The sequence below is a fragment of the Diceros bicornis genome, chromosome 6 (genome assembly GCF_020826845.1).
Source record: "Diceros bicornis minor isolate mBicDic1 chromosome 6, mDicBic1.mat.cur, whole genome shotgun sequence".
NCBI lineage: Eukaryota > Metazoa > Chordata > Mammalia > Perissodactyla > Rhinocerotidae > Diceros > Diceros bicornis.
In genome coordinates this window covers 50,125,698-50,149,522 of record NC_080745.1, presented here as the reverse complement: position 1 = coordinate 50,149,522, position 23,825 = coordinate 50,125,698, and the positions used below count along the sequence as shown (strand labels likewise).

The 23,825-nt window shown below is 34.3% G+C and overlaps 1 protein-coding gene across 10 annotated transcripts in view; it reads right to left on the bottom strand.

Annotated features, from left to right (window-relative positions):
- Positions 1-23,825, bottom strand: part of PCDH15 (protocadherin related 15) — an 800,695-nt gene that overhangs the window by 145,905 nt on the left and 630,965 nt on the right. For all 10 annotated transcript variants that reach the window (XM_058543433.1, XM_058543426.1, XM_058543425.1 and 7 more), the window contains 2 exons: positions 15,030-15,170; positions 13,167-13,279 (listed from right to left, as the gene is read on the bottom strand). In XM_058543433.1, coding sequence (XP_058399416.1) covers positions 13,167-13,279; positions 15,030-15,170 — 254 coding nt within the window. The remainder of the gene's footprint in view (positions 1-13,166; positions 13,280-15,029; positions 15,171-23,825) is intronic.

Sequence of the window (23,825 nt, the reverse complement as noted above, 5' to 3'; positions counted from 1 at the left end):
TAGTACTTTACCCTCATTCTCTTTTCTTCAACCATACTGACCTTCTTTAAATTCTTGGAATGTGTCTGCCTCCTTTCTAATTTAGGAATTTTTTGCGCTCAATTTCTTCTCAGTTCCTGAGCCCTATTCTTTCACCTACAAGGCTAATTACTACTTACTCATATGTCAACTCCTGCCATTTCCTGACAAATTTTCTCTGATATCCCCCACTGCTACTGTTGTGTACTTTGTTATAAGTGCTCATAAAACCATGTTCCTTTCTTTGGTATCACTTAGTTCGTAATTATAATCTGATTCCTATGATCATTTGATTAATTTCTGCCTACTACACAGATCATAAGATCTCTGAGGGTAGGACTGTATATTTTGTTCAGTATTATTATTTCCAGTGCCCTCTATGTGCTCAATAAATATTTATTGACAGGATGAGGAAAGGAACAAATGCCATTTGAATATAGCAGTCATTTTACCTTATTTGTAAATATTTTCAATATTTGTCTTCGCCAATAGATTGTAAACTTTAGAGAGACCATCTCTGCCCTATTAACTGTTCTACTCTATACCCTATACATAACATTGCACCAAGATAAATAACGTATGTTGAATAAATTAGTGGACAAAGATGCTGGATGAATTAGTAAAATTCAGGGAGAAATACTTTTAATTTTCCTGCTTCTTCTATCTCATCCTGCCATCAACTAAAATCACAGCTCACAGAACATTCCAGAAACTTTTGTAAGAAGACAAGTAAAATATAGCATCAGTGAGATAGAAATAGGCTTCACAAACAATTGTGTAAGGGGCTCTTTTCTTGGCTAGGTTCATGCTGTCCAGCAGGAACTTGACTCTAATGTGTGGAAATATATCTCTATATGGCACTTTATGAAGATGATTAGATGACATCAAGAATAAAAAAATCATATTTGGTAATGAGAACCATATATCTTTAACCATCACATATATATTCAAGGCATTATTATTTAAACTAACGTTCAAATTCAGTAGAAATCCATTTTCCAATTGCAACTAGTGTGATATTTCCCTAGGATTTCTTTTTAAATCAAGAAACTGGTGATGACTCATTAACCAATGAGGATAGAGAAATGGACCTATGACATTTTTGTTTGCTTAGCATCCATTTTTTTCTTCCTCATATCTGAATTTACTTTTTGGCAATTACTTTTTCCCACTTCTCTTGTTTTGATAACATGGTCAACTTATGTCTTTCTTCCAATCACAGAAGCAGAAGGCTTTTTATCTCATCACCTAGGGGCAGCCACAAGACTTAGACAACTAGGATTGCTTCTTTTCTTTCTGTGTATAAGCTCCTTAAGAACAAGGACTACATTTTTAAATATTTGCATGGCCAACACCTGGCATAAGCCTATTAAATAATAATATTACAACTACTTTCTCAAGCATGTTCTTTGTACTAGGTACTTCACCAAACTCTTTCTCTCATATATAAAGTTAAGTATTGTATCCCTAGGGAAGCTGGCCTCAGCGAGCTTAAGTAACTTGCCCAACCAAGTTCAACCAACAGCTGATAAGTGGTATAGCTGGATTCAAATCTTAGGACTCCATTACGTTATTTTGCCTCAAAAAAGTATGCATTAACTATTAATAAGATAAAAGTAATGTGCTCTGGTATATGTTGCATTTGAACTAAAATTTTCCAGAGATATAATGCAATAGAAGAAGAGTAGAATCTATAATAACACTCTTTGTATGGAAAACCGTGTTTTAATTCTAAACAGTGGATTTAAAATGAACTGTTTGAACCTGAGTCCTTTGTTGCTGGAAGACTTGCTTCACTCTGCTGTATGAGCAAATGTCAAACTACACATAACCTTGAAGTTGTGAAGGAGAAATTAAATTCCATGTAGATATGGAGGAAGCCTATGAAAGCTGTAATGAAGTATTCTCAGAGTCACTCTTTTAATAGTTAAAGAGGCAAAATATATTATCTTGGAGACAAAATTTTAGTAGTGCTGTAAAAAGACAGGAAAGGTTATCTTCAGATAAACTGAGTTCTGATATTGGACAATAAATTTAAATTAAAATAGAAAACAACCTTAGCAAACAAGAGATGTTCTCTGCATGTGGGTTTATTTTATATTATATTAGTAGTTTACAGATAACCTTTTCTTTTCTTTTTCATTCTTTGAAATCAAAACCAATAGTTATCCCTAAACCATTGTACTTATTGCTTAAAAATCTTTTCTCAAAAATCCCCAAGTCCAAACTTGTGTGATTTACATAAGAAAGACGGCAATGTTCCTCAGTGTAATGTAATTTTAATTCTCTTGAATAATGAGGTGTTAACTAGAACTGCTCACTCACCATTTCCTTGGCCATTGTGATAACATTGTTTTCACTTTTCATAGTACCCAAAAATGGATTTCTGAATTTTAAATTACACTTTTTCTCTGTTTTTGCAGATCAGGAGGTGAACTGTTAATCTTTTATAGTTTATAAAATCTACTCTATTTTTCTACTTCAATATAATGTCTCTTGAGAAACATTTTAAATATAAATTGCATAAAATTTTTACATTGTCATTTGTTACAAGATTAATTCACATTAACCAGCAAAGTATCAATTTTTTACTGTAATAGGAAAACTGACAAGATTATTTTCTCCATTCAAGGGTATTTGAATTTTTAAAAAATGTCAAGATATTTATATGTATAATATTCTTATTTTGGATTTAACATATTAAATTTGAATAATACTGGAAATTGAAAACGACTCAACATTTTTCTAAGAGTTAGCAAATATCAACTTGTTCAAGAGGTTAATAAAAATGCCTTAGAAACATTTACCCCTTCTCTTTTCTACATATACAAATATAAATTTTGAATTTCTGTTTTTATGGAAATTACATTTTAAAATACATGAATCCTTAAAAATGAATATAAATATGGCATTAAATCATGCAAAGTTTAATAATCAATGTTGATACACTCCATTTTAAATAAATGCCAAAGGTATGTCTATATTGGTAGCATATTTGTTTAGAAAATTTGTAAATAATTGTCTTTGGTAAAATTTTTGATAAGTTGTATAAGATACTGCATTTCCCACTCAAAATCAATATTCACATTTAGACTCTATGATCTATTCCAGACATGTTGACCTTTCCATGATATTTACCTCTAAAACTGATGACAAGTGAATCCCAGTGTGTTTAAGTCTCAGTCCATCATCCTGAGATGAAGGTCAAATGTTGCTCTTCCGAATGCTAACTCACTTGACCTACAGGAGTCAATCTATTCTCAAGTAATTTTGTGTGTTTGAACTACTATTAAGATTTTGGTATTTCTGTCTGGATTAAATGAAAGATACATAAAATATATTTTCTGACTATGACAGCATACCTATTTTCCAGAGGAGTCAAGTAGATAATTGACTGAAAACCTCTTATCGGATATATACACGTGGCATCACTGAGAGTGTGCCTCACAGATCTCCCACTATAGGAAGCACACGACTGAGGTCCCAGCTGCTGTGCTCTGAAGTCTACTGCTGTGTTTATATGAAGATCATGCTTGCTAGGGGCTGCTTGCTGATAATGATTGGGAAAAGCAGGGATGCTAAGGCATGTCCCTTTCTGGGAGACACAGTCTCCATCTGACTGAGGTTTGAGGACTCCCCGATCATCATGCAGAACACACTTAAATGACACAGCAGTCACTTAAATGACACAGTAGGCTAGGATGTTTCTATGCAAGCTTCTCTTCGTCTTCTTCACTCGGGGTCAGAATGCATGTGATCTGAACGTTCTCCTAGTCTGACCCTGCTTCCTCCTCATTTCTCTAAGAAGTATTTACCTTAAAATTCTTGCTTGTTCAATCTCATCTTGATGTTTAATTGTAAGAGGATGGACTTGAACCAACATAGAACTTTGAGGGGATTAAAGTTAAAGAGGAATATTAGTATTATTGTGTGTGTGTGAGGAAGATTACCCCTAAGCTAACATTCATTGCCAATCCTCCTCTTTTTTGCTGAGGAAGACTGGCCCTGGGCAAACATCCATGCCCATCTTTCTTTATGTTATATGGCAAGCTGCCACAGCATGGCTTGATAAGAGGTGCATATGCCTGAGCCCGAGATGTGAACCTTTGAACTCCAGGCCGCCAAAGTGGAGCACGCGAACTTAACCACTATGCCACAGGGTCGGCCCCGGAATATTAGTATTTTGAAAGATATAAATTAAATGCAAAATATTCAGGAAGGTTTAGAAAAACAGTTCTAGGGTAAATAAAGATGAAGAAATTTAAGATATTAATATAAAACTTTAATATATATTAAAATAGGTATTTATATATGATATATTAAAATAAAGATGAATAAATTGAATAGATTTAATATATATTTATGTGGAGACAAAAAAAAAACTTGAGGGTTATAGTTAACTATTATTTAAATATCATAACAATGTAGAAGAGTTTGCCATATGTTGTAGGGTGTATTAAACTAGCATGAGAAACTGGAATTAACATTTCTTTCAGGTTAGCAACCACATGGTTACTATCACTCTTTTTTCCCACATTAATGGCAGACTCTACCAGCTATGCAGAGTTCTCTTTCCCAATAAGTATAATCCTTGTCAAGAAACCTGCTAATAAATGCCAGGAAAGAATTATTGGTCACACTTGTCTTAAGTAAGGAGTTTAGTTTAGTTTCAACTGAAGGGTAGCAGAATATGCCGCCCCAAAATGTGACTGTGGGAGTTCAGGACAAGCCACCTCAAAATGTACCACTTTGATTTATCCAATATTTTGAGCTGTAGGCACTTAAAAAACAAACTATTATACCTCCCGTCTATTCTTCTAAGGGCCCATTCATCTTTCCTAAAAATCATTTACTCTCCCCTAAGAGGCCTACCTCCCCTCTCCCCTTTTTCTATTAAGATGGTATTTAATCCTGAATTCTAAAGCCACCTCTGTGAATTACTCATTTTCCCTGGGTATCTCCCATGTGTACATGAGGTATACACGTTAACAAACTTCTGTTTGTTTTTCTCTTGTTAACCTGTCTCTTCTATTATAGGGGGTTTAGCTAAGCACTCAGAAAGATACAGGGAAAATTATTTTTCTTCCCCTACACAGTCACACTACTTTTTTTTTTTTTTTGTGAGGAAGATCAGCCCTGAGCTAACATCTGTGCTCATCCTCCTCTTTTTGCTGAGGAAGACCAGCTCTGAGCTAACATCTATTGCCAATCCTCCTCCTTTTTTTTACCCCCCAAAGCCCCAGTAGATAGTTGTATGTCATAGTTGCACACCCTTCTAGTTGCTGCATGTGGGACGCGGCCTCACCATGGCTGGACAAGCAGTGCGTCGGTGCGCGCCCGGGATCTGAACCCTGGGCCGCCAGTAGCAGAGTGCGCGCTTACCCCCTAAGCCACGGGGCCAGCCCCCACAGTCACACTACTTGAAAGAGGGAACAAATGTTAAAATTGATGACAGCTCGGAGAAAAATGCAATGAAAATAATTTAAAAGAATAAATATAGTACGTAATAATAATCTCAGCATAAGGACTGACGTCCCAATATTCATAGCTATCCAAAGATTGAAGGGGCAAGTTCCTCACTGTAAGTTTTAGAAAAGAACCTAGTCAACTTTGTGGCAATGATATTAGAGAAATTAAGTATTAAATTATTAGGCTGACTAAATGATCTCTATGGTCTATTTCATCCATCAGATGATATGACTTAGAGAAAAGAATGTTTATGAGCAGGATTAACCTGTTTTTCTCTACTTCCAATGAAAATCAACTTGTGGAAAATGTTTTAAATTAAGATATGAGATTGCATATGGATATGCATAAGAAGAGAAACTTCCATTAAGTAACTTAAATACCATTAAGAAGAGAAACTTCTTAATTGCCTGAATGGTAATAACTCAAAATTTATGATTATTTATGTGAGGTAGGACTAATACTTGGACTTAATTCATTGCAAAAAAGTTTTAAAAAATGAAGCCAGCTGGAGATGATTTGGAGAAGAGAGAGGTGTTTCAACAATAAAGGATAAATGCCATTAGCTCTTTGAGAAACTTGTTTCAAGGAAAGGGAAGAGAGAGAATAAAAAATGATGATTTGGGGCATGTAAATTCTAAGACACTGAAATTACTGATATTTCCTTGTTTGTCAAAAAGAGAAACTGAAAGGACCAAATAAAACAGGAATGATGTATGAAAATAGAAATTTGTAACAATTTTGAAAATTTTGGTTGTGTGTAACCTTCTAAATAATATGAATGTTTATTTACAATTATACTGTCTGAAGGGTTATATAGTTTTCAAAAGTTTTAAGAACTCAGTGTTTTCTGGAAAATGTAGATGTTCATCTAATGACAAATAGATGAAGCAGACGATGTCTTGATCCTTCGTTTAACCTAATTAAATGACTCAGTGAAAGATTGGTTTGAAGAGGTCATGAAATTAACAAAATGAGTCTGTTTTAAGTATTACAATCACCCCGCAGGGACCAAAGAGAATCAAGTGCATACTTATCTCAAGAATTACTGTAAATCTGGCCATTATAAAAGTAAACATATATCTGTATGGGGCAAACTGCTTTCCCATTATGAGATTCTTCCTCCCCTTAAAAATTACACGAAGCCAGACCATCAGGAAACAACTTCGGTTCACAGGATTTGAAGAAAGACAAAATCAAATCTTTTTCCAACACACATAAAATATCCCAACGATGTAAATTGTAAACAAGAAAATAATGTGAGAAATTTCTCTTCTATTCTTGACAAGCTAAATTATTTCACTTAATATAGGGTGGTTTTTGTAAAAACCCTTGAATAATTTTACAAACTCAATTATTTCTTTTTCAAAGAACCATTAGCAGAAGGTAAGGAAATTTTTAAATATGAGAAGGAAACGGAGGCATAATATAATTAAGTATGTGAAAGGAGGGTTTGGCTTTTTGTTATATTACTGTTTTTACATTGGTCAGCTAACCTACTAATTATCTGCCATCAAAAACTTAGCTGGCAATCCAGTAGGCTTTTCCTTCAGTAAATATTAAAGTATTTACTATGATGTTTATTATTCACTGGTTGCTATTAGTACTTTTATAATTTTAGAAAAGATAATGATAGATCTACTGTTATATTCCAGCAGCTGAGCAATTACCAGTAGCTCAACATTTAAATGTTTTTAATTCTATTAAAAGAATAATGATTTTGTTTCTCCATCTAGGTAGAATTGGAAACGTTGGAAAAACATTGGAAAACGTTTCACCAAATAGTAAATACCACCTCTCAAATCTTTTTGATGGTCTCCACAGAGCTAGTTTACACTTCACAACTCTCATTTATACTCTGCCATAATGTTTTCTTTTTCATTTTCTTTTACTTTCGTGATCAAGACATCAGAGTTCTCAGGAAAATGAAAAAAGTAATTAATTGTAATCAAATAGCCCAACTTTAGCTTGAAGTCCAGAAAGGTTTGGTTTGAACTGTGTGATATTAATACTTGACAAGCTGAAATCACTATAAATAATGTAAAACATCCAAAAATGTTCATCTGAGATTTGCTTTGAATTCAAATAAAAAAATATTCATTCTCTTATTATTTTAAGAAGAATGTAATCTATTTCAGTAATACAGATTTAAAAATAAAAATGTTTATATACTCTTACATCATTAGTTCAGGTACCCAATATTGTACCTTCTTAATAGAAACCAAGTTATTTTAAAATGAATACAGCAATTGACATATATAACTTGTCTAAAACTACACGTTCAAAGTGCTAGTTCTCCACCAACCACTTTCCTTATTTCCTCAGTAATAGAGGTAGAACTGGGACGTAGCTGCCTAGCAAGAAACAGCATTCCTCTGCCCTTTTGTAGCTCAGTGGGGACATTTTCATGGATTTTCAAGATGAAAGGTCAGCTCATGTGAAATTTGCAATTCCCACCTCACTGGGTTCAGGAAATCTCTGGATGTGGACTTCTGCCCTTTTTCCCTTTCCATAAGCTAAAATGACAATCACTGGAGTTGTTTTGAAACAGGATGTTAAAAAAGATGGAAGACTCTAAAGTGGCCTGGGTCCCTGAATGACGACATGGGAGAACTGCATGAAGAACACTACCGCCAACCTGAAACACTCACGTTAGACTGTAATTCGAGCCAAAAATATGTGGTTTTTGGTTCTTTATACCGCTGAAATTTAGAGATTTCTTTTTACAGCAGCCTAACCTACCCTAACCAACCTTATCTTTTTCTGAGATTTAAAGACTGGACATTCCAAAAATAAGGTAAGATAATTGGGTCGAGGGAGGGGGTCAAGTTAAGAATTCAGTTCAAAATTCTAAAATAAATAAACATTTTATCTTTAGAACCTCTCTTTAACACCTAGTCATTTGTTGAAAACTAATTTTCCTAAGGAATTCAAAAGCCAATATTGGGAGGAAGACATTCCTGACATATAAAAACCATATGTACCTCAGCCTGAAATGCTGTTTATCTTGGATTACTGCTTTCCATTTGTAACCCACCAGCATCCTCCTCCCCACAGCCTACAAAGAAGAGAAATCTTGCGTTATCATTCTGTGTCCCCCTAAAATTTAATCACATGAAGTAGAAGTTTTTCCACCAGGAGCAATTTTGTAGAGGAAGTAAAATTGTACCTCTAGTCTCTTAGAGTGTTTTGGCTGGGCCGAAGTATTAAACTGACATAAAACAGATTAACAGAAGAAAGCATACATATTCACATGTTTTATGTGACATGGGAGCCCTCATAAGGAAGTGAAGACCCAAAGAAATGGTGAAACCTACATACTTTATAGTAGGTTGAACAAAGAGAGACAATTATGGAAAAGTAACTACACTATGTGAGGAGGCTAAAGAGAGATATGAATTATTTTAACAAGGTCTGTTTACATAGAATTCTCTTGGCTTTGACTCTCCATTACAGAATGCTTTTTTTCTCCTGGTGCAGGGAGGGCATCTTTCACATGGGAGTTTTTTATCCCCTGTTTTCAGGAAGAAAAAGGGGAGACTAGAATGCCCTTCTTGCATCTGCTGTTTTTTAAGTGCTTTTAGCTCAAAACAATCTTTACGCCAAAGTGTCATATTTTGGAGTGGCATATTCTGCCATCCTTCAATTACAACACAAAGGATCATCCTGATAATCAAGGATTAATAACATTGTTTAACATCTCTGGAAGTATGTGTATCTAGCTGAGGCAGTAAATGAATTTGAGAAAAAATAAGAGAGGGAAGGAGACATATGAGGTTTGAAGCACCATTCTCTCTCTATATATTTTTTCTGTTAAGGAAGGAAACTGTTGGCCTTTGCAGCAATCTGAAATGGTGTAGGCATTTTGCCAAAGCTAGTAGTTGAACATATAAAAAGAAAATACCATACAAGCATAAAAGTATTCCACCATGAATACTGTTTTAAAAATGACAAACTGAGAAATATTATAATATAAATGAGAAAAGTTTTTAAAATGATTAATATATTAATCATTAGTTGTTTAGTGTTTAGTTGTTTCATTCCAATAAAATGTTGACCAACTATATTAGTTGAAACAATACTAGCTAATATGATAGACAAGCCCTCAATTTCTTGCTCATGTCACAGTTCACTGACAGCATTCCTAGTTAAGTAACTCTCCTCCAAGCTGTGATTCAGAGGCCTAGGCTCCTTTTATCTTGTAATTCCAAAATATATGGCTCCCAAGGTTCCCTGGGTATTTTCTTCTGTACCACTCATCCACAAAGGGAAAATGTTAAGTCAGGCCAGGAAATGATGCAGAAAATATTGTTCCACATTTTATTGGCCAGAACTCAGTCACATGGCTCCATCTAACAAGTGAGGCCAGGAAATGTAGTCTAGCTATATGCCCAGGAGGAAGAGGAAAGGATTTAGGGGGCATCCAGAAACTGCTATGTACTTCCCCCCAAATTTTCAAGAGCATGGAGAGATAATTAATGAAGAAGAATCATCAGCTGTAGGTTTCCTTAATAGTTAATTCCATGTTTTAGGTCAAATATAAGCCTACGCAAATATTTAAATTCAATTATTTGCATTTATTCAAAAAGTAGTGTCTTCTGCCAATATTTGATATGACTTTTTTATTATCCAAGTTTTCTGGGTGTCAGACAGAAAACAAAACAATCCTGCTCAGTACCCACGTAGTACTGAATGTATTATGGCAATTATATTGATTCTTACATGGGATTCTCTTCATACCGCAGGATGCAACAAGATTACCAAATTGCCTTTATGATAGTCAAGGACACTATTTACAATTGTTAGAAATCTTCTTCTGGAAGGTCAAAAATTCTTCTGCAGGTGCTCATTTGACTCCTCTTAATTTTAGCACTGAATAATTGGACAGTTTTTTCTTTTCTAAGTTAACAACTTTATTAATAGAATCTATTTGTAGTTAGTAGTTCTACGCAAAGAAGGTAAGAAATGGTAAATTATTCCTTGAACAAAACATTTTTACTTTTAAAAAGTGGCCTTAAACAAAGATACTGAAAAGAGGAAAGCTAAATGAGTAAAATACCCTGATAAGATCTATCACCTTGGCCTTAATGCCGAATATTTTAGCTAAAAGAGTTAACGAGCAGTGTGATAGAGAATTTTGCAGACATACTTCTATTAATAAGGAAATGAGCTCCAAATTAAAGCCCAGAGAAATAGGACACCATTTATTGAGTTTATTTTAAAAGGAAAGTGTTATGTACTACACCAACACTTTTTTCTTCTCTTGGGGCTTCCAAGGAATGGCTAGACTTGGGGTAAGTTTGGGAGAACAAAGGTGGGAATTCTATTGGGCTGAAACCATGAGGGAATTTTAGACCTACCTCAAATAGTAAGTACATTTTTTGTGAGCCTCTGATCTAGATAAGTTAGTGAGAAACACAATAAGTGAGTTGATGTCCATCTTCTTTCTTGAGAAGCCCAAAATTAACACATTCAGAGAAATCTCAAAAAGTAGAAAACAGTATGTCCCATAGCAAAGAATTGGAGTCCACAGGTTACCATGCCAACAAAAAAGGCAAAGAATTGGTAATAATGGACATGAGGAAAATAATTCTTATTGTTTTACATATAATTTACATCTCAATGGTTTACGTATGTGTTATATAGGCTTTTCTGGTAATTATATTACATAATTTAATTCAGTGCTTGAATATTATAAAGACAGCTTTTCATGAAGGAGAAAACTACTTGGTTCAGTGTGATAAATGTTTCCTGATGTGTCACCTACCTCTTCCCTTAGTATCTTAGCCCCTGCTCTAGCTTAAAGTTCTCAAGTAGTTCTTAGAAATTATGAGAGCAATAAAATGCAAATTCTAGAATATGATAAATTGTTCTATTACATGAAATCTTCATTTTTCTTGAGCCTCAATTAGTATCATGGTTTAGCTTCCAATTTGTCTCTAGATAGACTAACCTACTAAATCATTCAGGAATTCAATACATTCTCTCATATCTTGTATTTATACTTCTGTATGTGCTGATTCTTTGGCATGGAACATCCTTTCACATCTTTGTGGAGTGGTTAACCTCTATCTTTCTTTCAAGATACAGCTTAAAACCATGTTGATCATGTTCAGACACAGTCAAGTGTGTCTCCAACATGCTTCCTCAGTACCATGAGCTTCTATTATGGTGTTTTCACAGCGTATTGTGTTTTTCATATAGTTCTTTTTTTCCACTCCATGGTTGTGAGCCTCTGGAACGCAATGACTGGCTGCCTTTTAATTCTGTGTCCAAGATAAGTAAATAGTAAATATACAGTATATAGCGAGCCTCCTTCAAGTGTTTGTGAGAAAACTATCTCCTGTGAGTCTTAACATGCTATTAAAAGTACAATAATGCTGGGCCGGCCCGGTGGCGCAAGCGGTTAAGTGCGCGCGCTCCGCTGCGGCGGCCCGGGGTTCGCTGGTTCGGATCCCGGGCGCGCACCGACGCACTGCTTGGCAAGCCATGCTGTGGCGGCGTCCCATATAAAGTGGAGGAAGATGGGCACAGATGTTAGCCCAGGGCTGTCTTCCTCAGCAAAAAAAAAAAAAAAGAGGAGGATTGGCGGATGTTAGCATAGGGCTGATCTCCTCACAAAAAAAAAAAAAAGTACAATAATGCTTTAATTTAATGGAGAAAAAAATTATGAAAGAAAATCTACTATATTTGCAGGAGATCATTATAAATCTTCCTATCACTTATAGCCAATCATGAAGCAATCACGAAACACAGCAATTTTAATTTAATTATTTTTTCAATAAATTCTTCACTTTCTAAGGATGGAGATATACATCTCTCACACACATGCACACACACATGCGATGGACTGAATTATGTCTCCCTAAAATTTATATGTTGAAGCACTAACCCTCAATGAGATGGGATTTGGAGATGGGCCTTTGGGAGGTAATTAGGTTTAGATGAGGTCATGAGGATGAGGCCCTTATCTTGGGATTAACACCAAGATAAGAGACACCAGAGAACTTTCTCTCCCTTTCCTCTATATGAGGACACAGAAGGAAGGCAGTAGTCTACAAGCCAGGAAGAGACCCCTCACCAGAACCCAACCATGCTGGCACCCTGATCTTGCACTTCCGGCTTCCAAACTGTGAGAAGACAAATGTCTGTTGTTTAAGCCTTCCAGTCTGTGGTATTTTGTTATGGCCACCTGACCTGACTAAGATAGTGTATATATACTAACTCTATAGCTATAACATAAAACATGTATTATATACATAAACACACACTCTCTCTCACTGATTATATGGAAAATATTTTTCAGATACATGGCAAAATTAGATGATACATTGTATTTGGCAATAATAAGAAACTAAATGTGAAACTAAATGATCTCATCATTCAGATAACTAATCAGTTGCAATTTAAATCCAAAAATACCATGTATTTTTCAAAGCTTGCTTTAATTATGTTTATAGGATACATTATTCATCAACACATTACTAAAATTGATATTTTTACACTAAATTGTCATTTTAACTATGTTAACTTTTAAAATAAATATAATGTTATGTTAATTTGGAAAAGCTTAAACTAGAATCAGAAGCCCACTTCATTGATAAATTCATATCACATCAATTTTGAGAGGCCAAAACAAACCAAAACCGGTTATATATTACTAAACCTGATGGAGTCAATACCTATATTCCTCCTGTGTGAAGCGTGGGATTTCTCCAGGATGCAGGACAAGAATTTTCACTGTGGCACTGCTGAACATCACAGGCTCGCCGTCATCAAAAGCAACCACCACCAACTTAAAAAGTAATAAAAATTCTTGTTAAACATTATTAACAAGAAGAAAAATAAAAGCATCATTTTTCTATGTATATTTTTAATCACTGGACTGCCTTCTTCCATGAGGGGGAGCAATGATCATTTCTTCACTGCCTACCAGACAGCAGACACTGTGCTAGGATACGCTACACGCAGCCTCATTTAATCTTCACAACATTCCTGCCAGGTAGATGTTATTATTTTCATGTGCCAGATGAAAAAACTCAAAAGAAGTTGAGTTACTAATTCTATGATAAAAGAACTACCAGTAAAACAAGTACATGATACTACATCTCTCCAATTATAGAATCTTTTCTCTTCCACGATTCCACTGGTGCCTACAGTAAAAACACGTGTCTTTATAAGCACTAACACTCATTTAAAAAGTGTTAAATTCAGTCACATCGATAGCAAAAAGCTAATTAGCTTACTTATAAGAAGAAATTAATTTTTCCAGTGAATTAATTGTCTGCAAGATTATAGGGTAGAAATACTTCACTCTGGAGGATAAAATTGGAAATCTTTGTACTTTAAGACACTTTGATATACACTCTCCTAAAAACAATTAAAATATATAAAGTCAAGTTCGCACCGTATAGCAGAAATTGTTCAAATGATGTAAACTAAAGAAAAGTTTTAGTCTTATGATGTGATATCTGTGTATTATTTATTACTAAAATAGCTGTTATAATTGTTCATTTTCTTTGATAACCTATATGTCAAGAAAAATTCTGTTTATTTTAATAAATGTTAAGTATTTTCAAAACTATATGTTTCTCTGAAATGTATATAATTTTGGAAGCTGCAGGTTACTAACCCAAACTAATGCAACCTAGATCATGGAACCATAACCAAGGATCATCCTGACAGCCACGATTTACCTTTGCAGTAATACTTTACAAACAAAACAGATATTCCAAACAGTAATAAAATTATGTGAGACATAGTACTCATTGGTATTCACAAAGTTAACTGATGATGGTATTTCCCCAGTGTTGGGTCAAGGGCTTCATTCACAGTGGCAAATATTTTTCTAAGTAACTACAGAAAATGGAAACACACAACGTTTAATAAAATGGATTATTTATGATAATAGTGAAGGGTAGTTTTATTTCAAATTTTCTGGAAGTATAACATATCATGAGTATGTAAACTTCCCATCCAGTAATTCTGCCTCTGGGTACTTATCTTAAGGAAAAAAATCATCAAGTGGAAAATGATATTTGCGCAAGGAGTCTCATGACTGCAAAGATTATTATAACCAAAAAATTGGAAACAGACTAATTACTCAACAATGAGGTATTAGACAAAAAAAAAAACCCATAATAGTATATTCATTCAATAGAACAGCATAAAACCATTAAAATAATAGCATTAATAGTATTTATTGGCATGGCAATACATTATTCAGTTAAAAAAAGCAGTATGAACGGTATGACCACATTATTTTAAAACATATATTTGTATACTTGTATTTGCATGGAATATCCTCATAAGAATAGAGATTAAAATGGTAAATTCCAGTCACCTCCAAGATGTGAAACATCAAGTGATTTTTTTTCTTTTTACTTGACTATATTTTCTAAGGGTCTATGCTGTAAAAATGTATTGTTTTGAAATTTAAAAAAATTAAAAAGAAAAATAGAAAGAAGTGTGGTCATCTGTTAAACCAAACTCTCAATCAAAAGTTAAACATCAAATAGACAACAGAAGGAAAACACTGCACTGACCTTAAAAATTGTCGTAGGTTCTTCATTAAGATTGACTCGAGTTACTACTCTACCAGAATCTTCTTCTACATCGAAAATACTGGCAGGATAAGGAAACTGGACATCATCTACTCTATACCTCACACGACTTGCAGGTAATCCCTAAAATGAAATTATACATTATTAATTTACTCTCACAAAATGAAAACAAAGAGTAGTGATAATGTTATACTGATTTGTAAAATGGCCTTTTAGAAGTGAAAAATCATCTTTCAATATTTCATACTTTCAGGTTTGAAATGTAGCAGAATCTTTATTTCTTTAGGATAAATTAATCTAAATCAATGAAATCTTTACTACATGTTATTTTAAATTATTTATGTGAAAGAACAAATTAATGGTTGCCTTGGATATCTTCTCTTTCACTTTCCTTTACTTATATGAATCTCATCTTCCTCCCTAAAGACCATGTCTGCTTAATATTTTATCTTCTGAGATGGTTATACATTTTCTTTTATTATACATATTTGAACTCTGTGATACTCAGAGAATGACAAAGCGTGGAGGATTGTGGTAAAATAAGGAATGGATACTGAAGTGAAGGAAAAAAAAATTATTTACCATCTGCTCTGTGCTGTTTACCAGGCTAGTTTTTTTCATAAATAATTTAAATTAATCCTCACAACAGTTTTTTAGGATAACATTACTAACAATGATGATAGTAATAATAGTAAAATCATGATAGCTAACATTTGTTGAATGCTTATTATGTGCAAGAACCATACTAAAGATGATACATGTCTGCTCTCCACTCATTTTTCAGTTACTGAACTTGAGGCTTACAGGGAATTAGATAATGTTGAATTGTCCCAGGGATAGACCAAGATAAGTTGGAATATCAAACAAAAGATTAATTTTTAAAGAAAGAAATTAATATTTGATAATTTTAAAAAAAGAGACTATAATGACAGTAGTTAAAATTCGTTGGATGTCCTCACTTATACTAGGGTTTAAATTGGTTTTACTTTGAATTATATAGGGTGACACTGGGGTGGGCACTATAATCTTTTCAGAGTGTAAGGCTGGTAATTCTCTTAAGCCAGTTCTAGAAATCAAACAAACAAGTCAGGCACAGAGCTGGTATGTAGTAGAGTTTGACTTCAAACCCAAACAGACACTGTATTATACCACTAAACTCTTTAGAGAAAAACACCTCTATTTGGCATTATTCTGATGTGGGAGCAGGACATTATCTCCACAGGCTGTGGATTTCGTTGGATTCTAAGGATACGTTGGTGTAAGGATGGTTTTGAGAACATTGTCCTTTGCATCGTTGATCTTCTTCATGACTGTCCTTGAATGGAATTTGTTGCTCATGTTGCTTCCTGAATCACATTTAGGCTTTAGGACAAATATGTTAGCCTATCTATAACTGTCTGTAAGTCCAGTACTTTCATACATTACACATCACAGTTGATTACTACCTCCTTGAATGCATTCTTTATTTAACTTTTTGCACTTTTCTGCCTTTCCATCTCCCTATCTGGCTGCTCTGTCTCAGACTCTTTCCTTGTTCCCACTCTCTCTGGACTGTTCCAACTCTCTGTCATAGCCACTTCTATTTTCTCTACCCCTACTCTAGGCCTCTAAAATCTCTTCCAGTCCCATGCCTTTAAATACCTTCTATTTGTTCATAACTCCCAAATTTAAATTTCTGGCTACCTTCTCATCCCTTAAACCCCAAAATAGTATATACGATTGTCAACTTAGATATTATATCTTCAACTCAAAATCCCCAAAACCAGAATCCCAATTTCCTCTCCCAAACTTGTACGTCCTCCACTCTAGGTCAATGGTCCAACCTTTTACCAAGTTGGTCTCTCTGAAAGCCTAGGAATGATCATTGACCCCTTCTCTTTCTCTCCTACTCCACAACCAAATTATCATCAAGTCCTGCCATAATACCTCAATGAAATCACGCCCTAATGTAGATCACTTCTCATCTCCTCCATCCACATATTTCCTGCAGTGGACTCTTAATTGACTCTCTGCTCCTATCCTATTAAAGTTATCTTTTAAAAATATAAAATCATCTCATAAACACTGCTTAAATTCCCAATTATTTTCCATCACACACAAAAATTAAATCCAAACTCCTTAACAGGGGCTACCAGATTCTCATAACCTCTGGTTTCTGCTTGCCTATCCAATTTCATCCCCTTGCTCACTCCTCTTTCACCATATATCATCCTTGTTCCTGCCTCATTGCCTTTGCCTTTTGCCCGCTACACTCTTCTCTCAGATTTTCGGCTACTAAATTTAACCTCCTCTTCACCAGGCACTGTAACTCATCATTCTAATCTATTTTTCTTCAGCAACCCTACATGAAATCATAACATATATTCTACGTGTCTACTTCTCTATTGTTTGTCTCCCACATAAGAATAAAAGCTTCACGAGGGTAAAGGCTCTATGTGAATCCCTTGATGGTACCTGCCTGAATTGAATGAATAACCACCTGTCAAGGAGGCCCAGACACCCCGATTGATATTTAAATATTCACATATTTCAAGACTTTGGAAATATCAAACACTGGAGAAATCTTGAGAGAACGTTAGGGAATTGTCAGCTCCGGGATGATATTTACATATGAACAACTGATTTCACCTAGTGGTGGGTGGCCATTTCAGCCGCTGAGTGTAGAAAAGAGGCATATTCATTAGAATACTCTTTTTCTGTTTGGACAGAATCAGACCTATTATAATCACATACAATGACAACTTTGCTTGCATTTTAATAATGATAATGACAGGCATCATTAGCTATCAATTTCAGTGTTTTACTATATATCAGTGTACATTACCTGTGTTCTCATATTTATACTTACAAGAAATCCAGGAGTTGGTATGAACAGTGTCCGTACTTTACAAATGAGAAAGTCAAGGCTTTAAGAATTAACTCATTTCCCGAAATTTCCTCGGCTAGTAAATGGCAGAGTTATTACTTGACCAAACTTGCCTCATACTAAAACACAGGTCTTTAAATATTAAACCAACTTAATGTTTATCTGTGCTATCTTAAAGGTAATAGCCCTTTAACATGACCATAAATGGGAATACAATTGAGCAACATTACTTGGGAAAGAATTTAGAATCGAATGCCCTGGTAAATCTTCCCTTAGAGCACCGCCCAGGAAGGTATGCAGTCCACCATGCCACCTTTAGATGAAGAGGTTCATGATGAAACAGCAAAATTACGGCATAAACTGTTTCAAGAACAAATTTTCAGATTTTATATGAGCATCAGTCCCTATTCAGTCTATCTATTCAGTAATATAGTACTAAAATCCTTATGACTATCACAAATTAGATATCAAGAAACTTAAAATGTTAATTATACCTAGCATGCTGTCTTTTAAAGCCAAGGTATTCATGGTACATTTAATTAATAAAATAAAAAGAGATTAAGTTTGGGTATTATGGAGTGTTATTTCTTAAATGCCTAAAATATTTTGGTATCTAGAACATCTTAGAACCTTCCCAGAGGATTGTTACAGATAAGATTGTATGTATGTGAACATATATGTTATATGCCAGCTGTATCAATAAACTTTTTATTCTATGATTTGTTATTCTACAGATCACTACCACATAAAGAAAGTGTGGCTCTGATATGACATTGTTAGCCCACAAGAGACTTTTGTTTTTTGTGGGTTTTTTTTGGTGAGGAAGATTAGCCCTGAGCTAACATCTGTTGCCAATCCTCCTCTTTTTGCTGAGGAATATTGGCCTTGGGCTAACATCCGTGCCCATCTTCCTCTACTTTATATGTGGAACACCTACCACAGTATGGCTTGATAAGCGGTGTGTAGGTCCATACCCAGGATCTGATCCTGTAAACCCTGGGCTGTCGAAGCAGAGATCATGAACTTAACCACTATGCCACTGGGCCGGGCCCACAAGAGACATTTTAATTCTTTCCTCTATCACCCTTCTTATCAAGGCATCACATTTTATTTGATATTACATGTTACAATAACTAAACACCTAAAATGTTTCAGATTTTCCTTTCAGTAAATTCAAAAGGTTTTTTCTCTTTCTTTCTCTCCCTCCCTCTCTTCTCCCATCCTTCTTTTCTTCCCTCCCTCTATCCTTTCCTTCCTTCATTTCTTCATTTCTTTCCAAAATCTTTTTAAAATAGTCTTGCTTTTATAGTTAAAAAATTAAGCTATATAATAGGCGAAGATAATTGGTTTTGGGAAAAGCTTCAATTAACATGCCCAACATTGTCCCTGGGACATTTAAAACAAGAATCAGGCCAAATGTATGGTTTTTAAGAAGTCATAAAAATTAAAATTACTATGGCTTTAATCTGGAAAACAATGTCGTTGTGAAATCCAGAAGTTCAAGTACACTAAATAAAAGGATCATTATAAACGTCATAATTTAAAATTATTATTTATTAAATATCCTTTAATACTTGATTCCATTAAAAATTTAATGGATATGATCAAAGTATTCTTATGTACAAAATTCACTCAATTATATTTTAAAAACTAAAATAAAATAGTCCATTGAGTTTATGAATTATACATTTTAATGATTATGATGACATACAAATATTCAAATTATCATTTAGATAAATATTAATTTAGTAAATATTTGCTTATTTTAAATTGTACTAGAAATAGATTCCTCTTAATCTTACACATTCCCAATGAGTTGATATTTCTCCCAGTTGAATACATTAATTAATCATTTTATTTTTTTAAAGTAAACCAAGCTACAAAAATATACTTAAAATTTAGAGGAAAATATTTTATTACTACTTTCTACTTCAATTATACTGTATCTCTCCATATATGTGTTTATATGTTTATTAAGAGATTTTTTTGGACCATCAGTATTGAAGCAAGAGCTATCTTTTTACAAATAAATCAATCTTTAAAATATTATTACTATGGCAATAGATTCCATTTCTATAGCATTTCTAAATTATAATAAAATCACTCTAACACTAACAGAAAAGAAGTTTACAAAAATTGTTTTCTTAAAGTTCATACCAAATTGAAACTAGGCTGGGGTTTGATTTACAAATGATCAGCAAATGACTTCTTGGTGCTGCACTCTGATCACTCAAATTTATTGGTCTTTATTTAGGATCAGAGAAATCTTGGGAGGTCATTAGTCACCTGTCTTCAGACACTACCACTACAACTATCGCATTCAGATAAATTTTTAAAAGATATTAGCAAAAGAAAATTCACAACCATTGTAAGAAACCCACTGTAGCATTTAAAGACTTTGGCAATTAGAAAATATCTTCCTCATCAAAACACTTGTTGAAACCAAATCTCATTTTATCCTCAGCAGTGATGGAACATAATGTCTCCTTTTCTTCAGGGAAATATAACTCTTCATGGTTTTGAAGACCAATGTTTTACCCCTGAGCCTTGCTTTATTAGGATAGATATTTCTAATTGTTTTCAGATCATCCTAGGCATTCTTTTCTTGCCTCTATATCTTTTTTCCACACCCTTTTAATTTATCATAGATGTTTAGGAAATGTATTCAAATTATGGATTCAAAAGAATAAAACAATTATCCGATTGTTTTAGGTCACCCTCAAAGAAAACAAATACTTTAGATATCCACCTAGAGGAATCTATTTAATTTTATTCTTTACTTCAACTGGCTAAATTACAATGTCTCTTCCTTAGCACAGATATTTTAATCTAATGAGGTAAAATGTATTTTACCATTTCAGGCAATATAAAATTTCAAAAGGAAACTATAAAATAGACTTTGATCAAACATTTTTTATGGAAAGTTAGTAGGTAATCTCATAATACATATGTAATATCACACAAAAAAGACTATTTAAACAATTTTGCAATTTTTCTCTATTTACCAAGCCACCATGAAGAAGCATTATCAAAGGAAAAAAATTGCAATAAGAATTAACCAAAACATAAACATTAATTTGATAGGAAAGTGATGAAATTGTCTGCAAAGATTCTCTTCTCAGCAGGCAGTGGGGGCAAAGTTGGAATTTCCCATCAGTATGCCTCCCGGAGTCTTTTGAAGGGTAAATACAATGAGTTCCTTCTTTAAATTTTTATGGACACTGAGGACCTGTGAGAAGCATAGCATGACAGCTTTTTTGAACCCTCCTCATTTACCATGACAGCTATTTCTATAAATTCAGCCTCCCTCATCTGTTGGAGCAAGCATTACTTCAGATAACCATGATTTAATTTAAAAGACTAATGACTTGCTGGTACAGCGATCCTTCTTAACATCAACTTCCATTCACTAAAACCTTCCTTGATACTTTTCCTGAATTTTCAAAGAAGTGACACACTCTCCTTAAAAATGATATATTTCCCTAAACAAAATGTCCACAATAGAGCCATGATATTACTGGAAGTTTAATCATGCAAGGGGTGCTGAAAACCTTGACTTGGCATCAGATAGACAATTGAAATTAACCACAATTTAGAACAAATCCCAAAGGACTTTTTGTTTGCCATTGGATAAAATATATTTAATTTGGTTAAAAAAACAGTATCATAGAACTAAATCAAAATACGTTTATTTCATATATAGCAGATTTTTGAGAGGAATTTAAAAATTATATAAAATATTAGCACCTGATTCCTAACACTTATCAAATTATTTATTCCCTAACACTTATCATCTTGCCCATATGTTTCATAGTACAAGGATTAATTCATTATTTGTGGGATCCATTCATTGATTTATTTGTTCATTCATTTTACACATTTACTTACTGGACACTGCTGAGTCTTGAGAGTACAAAAATGAACAAAGTCACAGCCGAGTTGCAGAGACAGAGTTCATCTCATATCCCCTCCTTCTTGATGTTCATCAACAATAATTTAGCCAGATTGGCCTTTTAAAACACCAAACTCACTCCTGCCTCAGTACTTTTCCATTTGTTGTTTGCTCTGCCTGCAACACTCCTGCATGGCTAGGTCCTTCCAACATCCAGGTCTCAAATGACACCTCCTCTGCCCATACCCACCCATAAACCACACTAAATCAATCCTCTTTTTATTTTCTTTATAGTATGCACCCCTATCTGAATTTACATTACATATTTACCTGTTTATGGGTTTGCAGCCTATCTTTGTCCCTTATGTGAGCTTCATTAGAGCAGATATTTTTTTGGCTTGCCATTATTTAAGAGGTCAATAATAATTTCTTAAGTTAATACTTATAATATGATCAAACCTTATGTATATGTATATCCTGAGCTGCCAGGATGCACAACTCTAGCAGGCATTCTTATATAGATATGATGGGAATGGCTATGTGTGTAATAACCCCTATAGTTGATAACAGATATAACTCGTGTTCCTGTCTGCTGTAACCACTTGTACATTTTTTGAGAGCAGAAAGGAAGTAAAATTTACATCAGTGATTTTTTTTTGGTGGGGAGAAGAAGCTTCACAAAAGAGATAATAATAGAACCTATGAAAACATGGCTGCCAAAAAGTAGAAGATAGAAGAAGAAATATTTTTTCAAAAAGATTCTTGAGTACAGTATTGGAGAAAAGAAATCATCTCTTATCAGGAAAATTGTTCCTTTTTTTTCTAGGCTGGCTGAATGTGAAGCACTATCTCTCCTTTACTTCTCAGCCTCTGTCCTTATATTCTATGTCACTTCCTTAATTATATTTAATACATTCTGTTGTTAAGCCAATTCTTCAAAATGATGACATAATCCTCTGGATTTTTCTAATACATGAATCCTCATATGATCTATATTAAGAGGATATAGATGATGTTTTCTTACACCAATTACACTGCACAATGTGCTAAATCTGAGTTATACAATGGGTTAACCTATTGTTGAACAAGATCGAGATTTCTGAGTAACATTTTTGGTAATTTCAAGAATCATAGCTACCTATGTAATTTTCTATATGGTTTAGAGGACTTCTAAGAGTTTACTTACTTCAAAATGTGGCAAAATTATTGGCAAGTTTTCATTTTAAAACCGACCAATATCGGGGGCCGGCCCGGCGGCGCAAGCGGTTGACTGCGCGCGCTCTGCTGCAGCGGCCCGGGGTTCGCTGGTTCGGATCCCGGGCGCGCACCGACGCACTGCTTGCAAGCCATGCTGTGGCGGCGTCCCATATAAAGTGGAGGAAGATAGGCACAGATGTTAGCCCAGGGCCGTCTTCCTCAGCAAAAAAAGAGGAGGATTGGCGGATGTTAGCACAGGGCTGATCTCCTCACACACACACAAAAAAACAAAAAAACCCACCAATATCTACTCATAGCTACTCATATTCAACCTCCAAGAAGACAGGCAGTGATGGGAAAGACAGATATGCTTCTGTACTTATGGGGCCTCATAATTGGTTAGATGGAGGAGACAAAAGGTACACAGCTAAGCACAATTATCTACTAACATTTCCCATAAAAGCTATAAAGGAGAAGCATGTGTGCTACTAAATGAAGGTGCTAGGACTAGAGCATAGATCTTCAGATTTATAGTCAAATTGGCCTTATACCTCACTCTGTAGGCACTTACACATAAAAATGTGATGTGCCTTAAAGTTTATTTTGATTTATTGAGATTGTAGCAATTGTTTTAGATGGGGAGTTCGTACTGGTATATCATTTGAGTATTAAAATGACAAGCTAAAATTTAATTTATGTGTCAAGATTTTGGACATTTTATGTTAAACTCAAGGGGATAAAAGTAGATATGTATCATTATGAAGTGACATAAATTAAAGATGTCCATTTAAACAAAATACCTTGCTAATTTTTGGTAAGAACT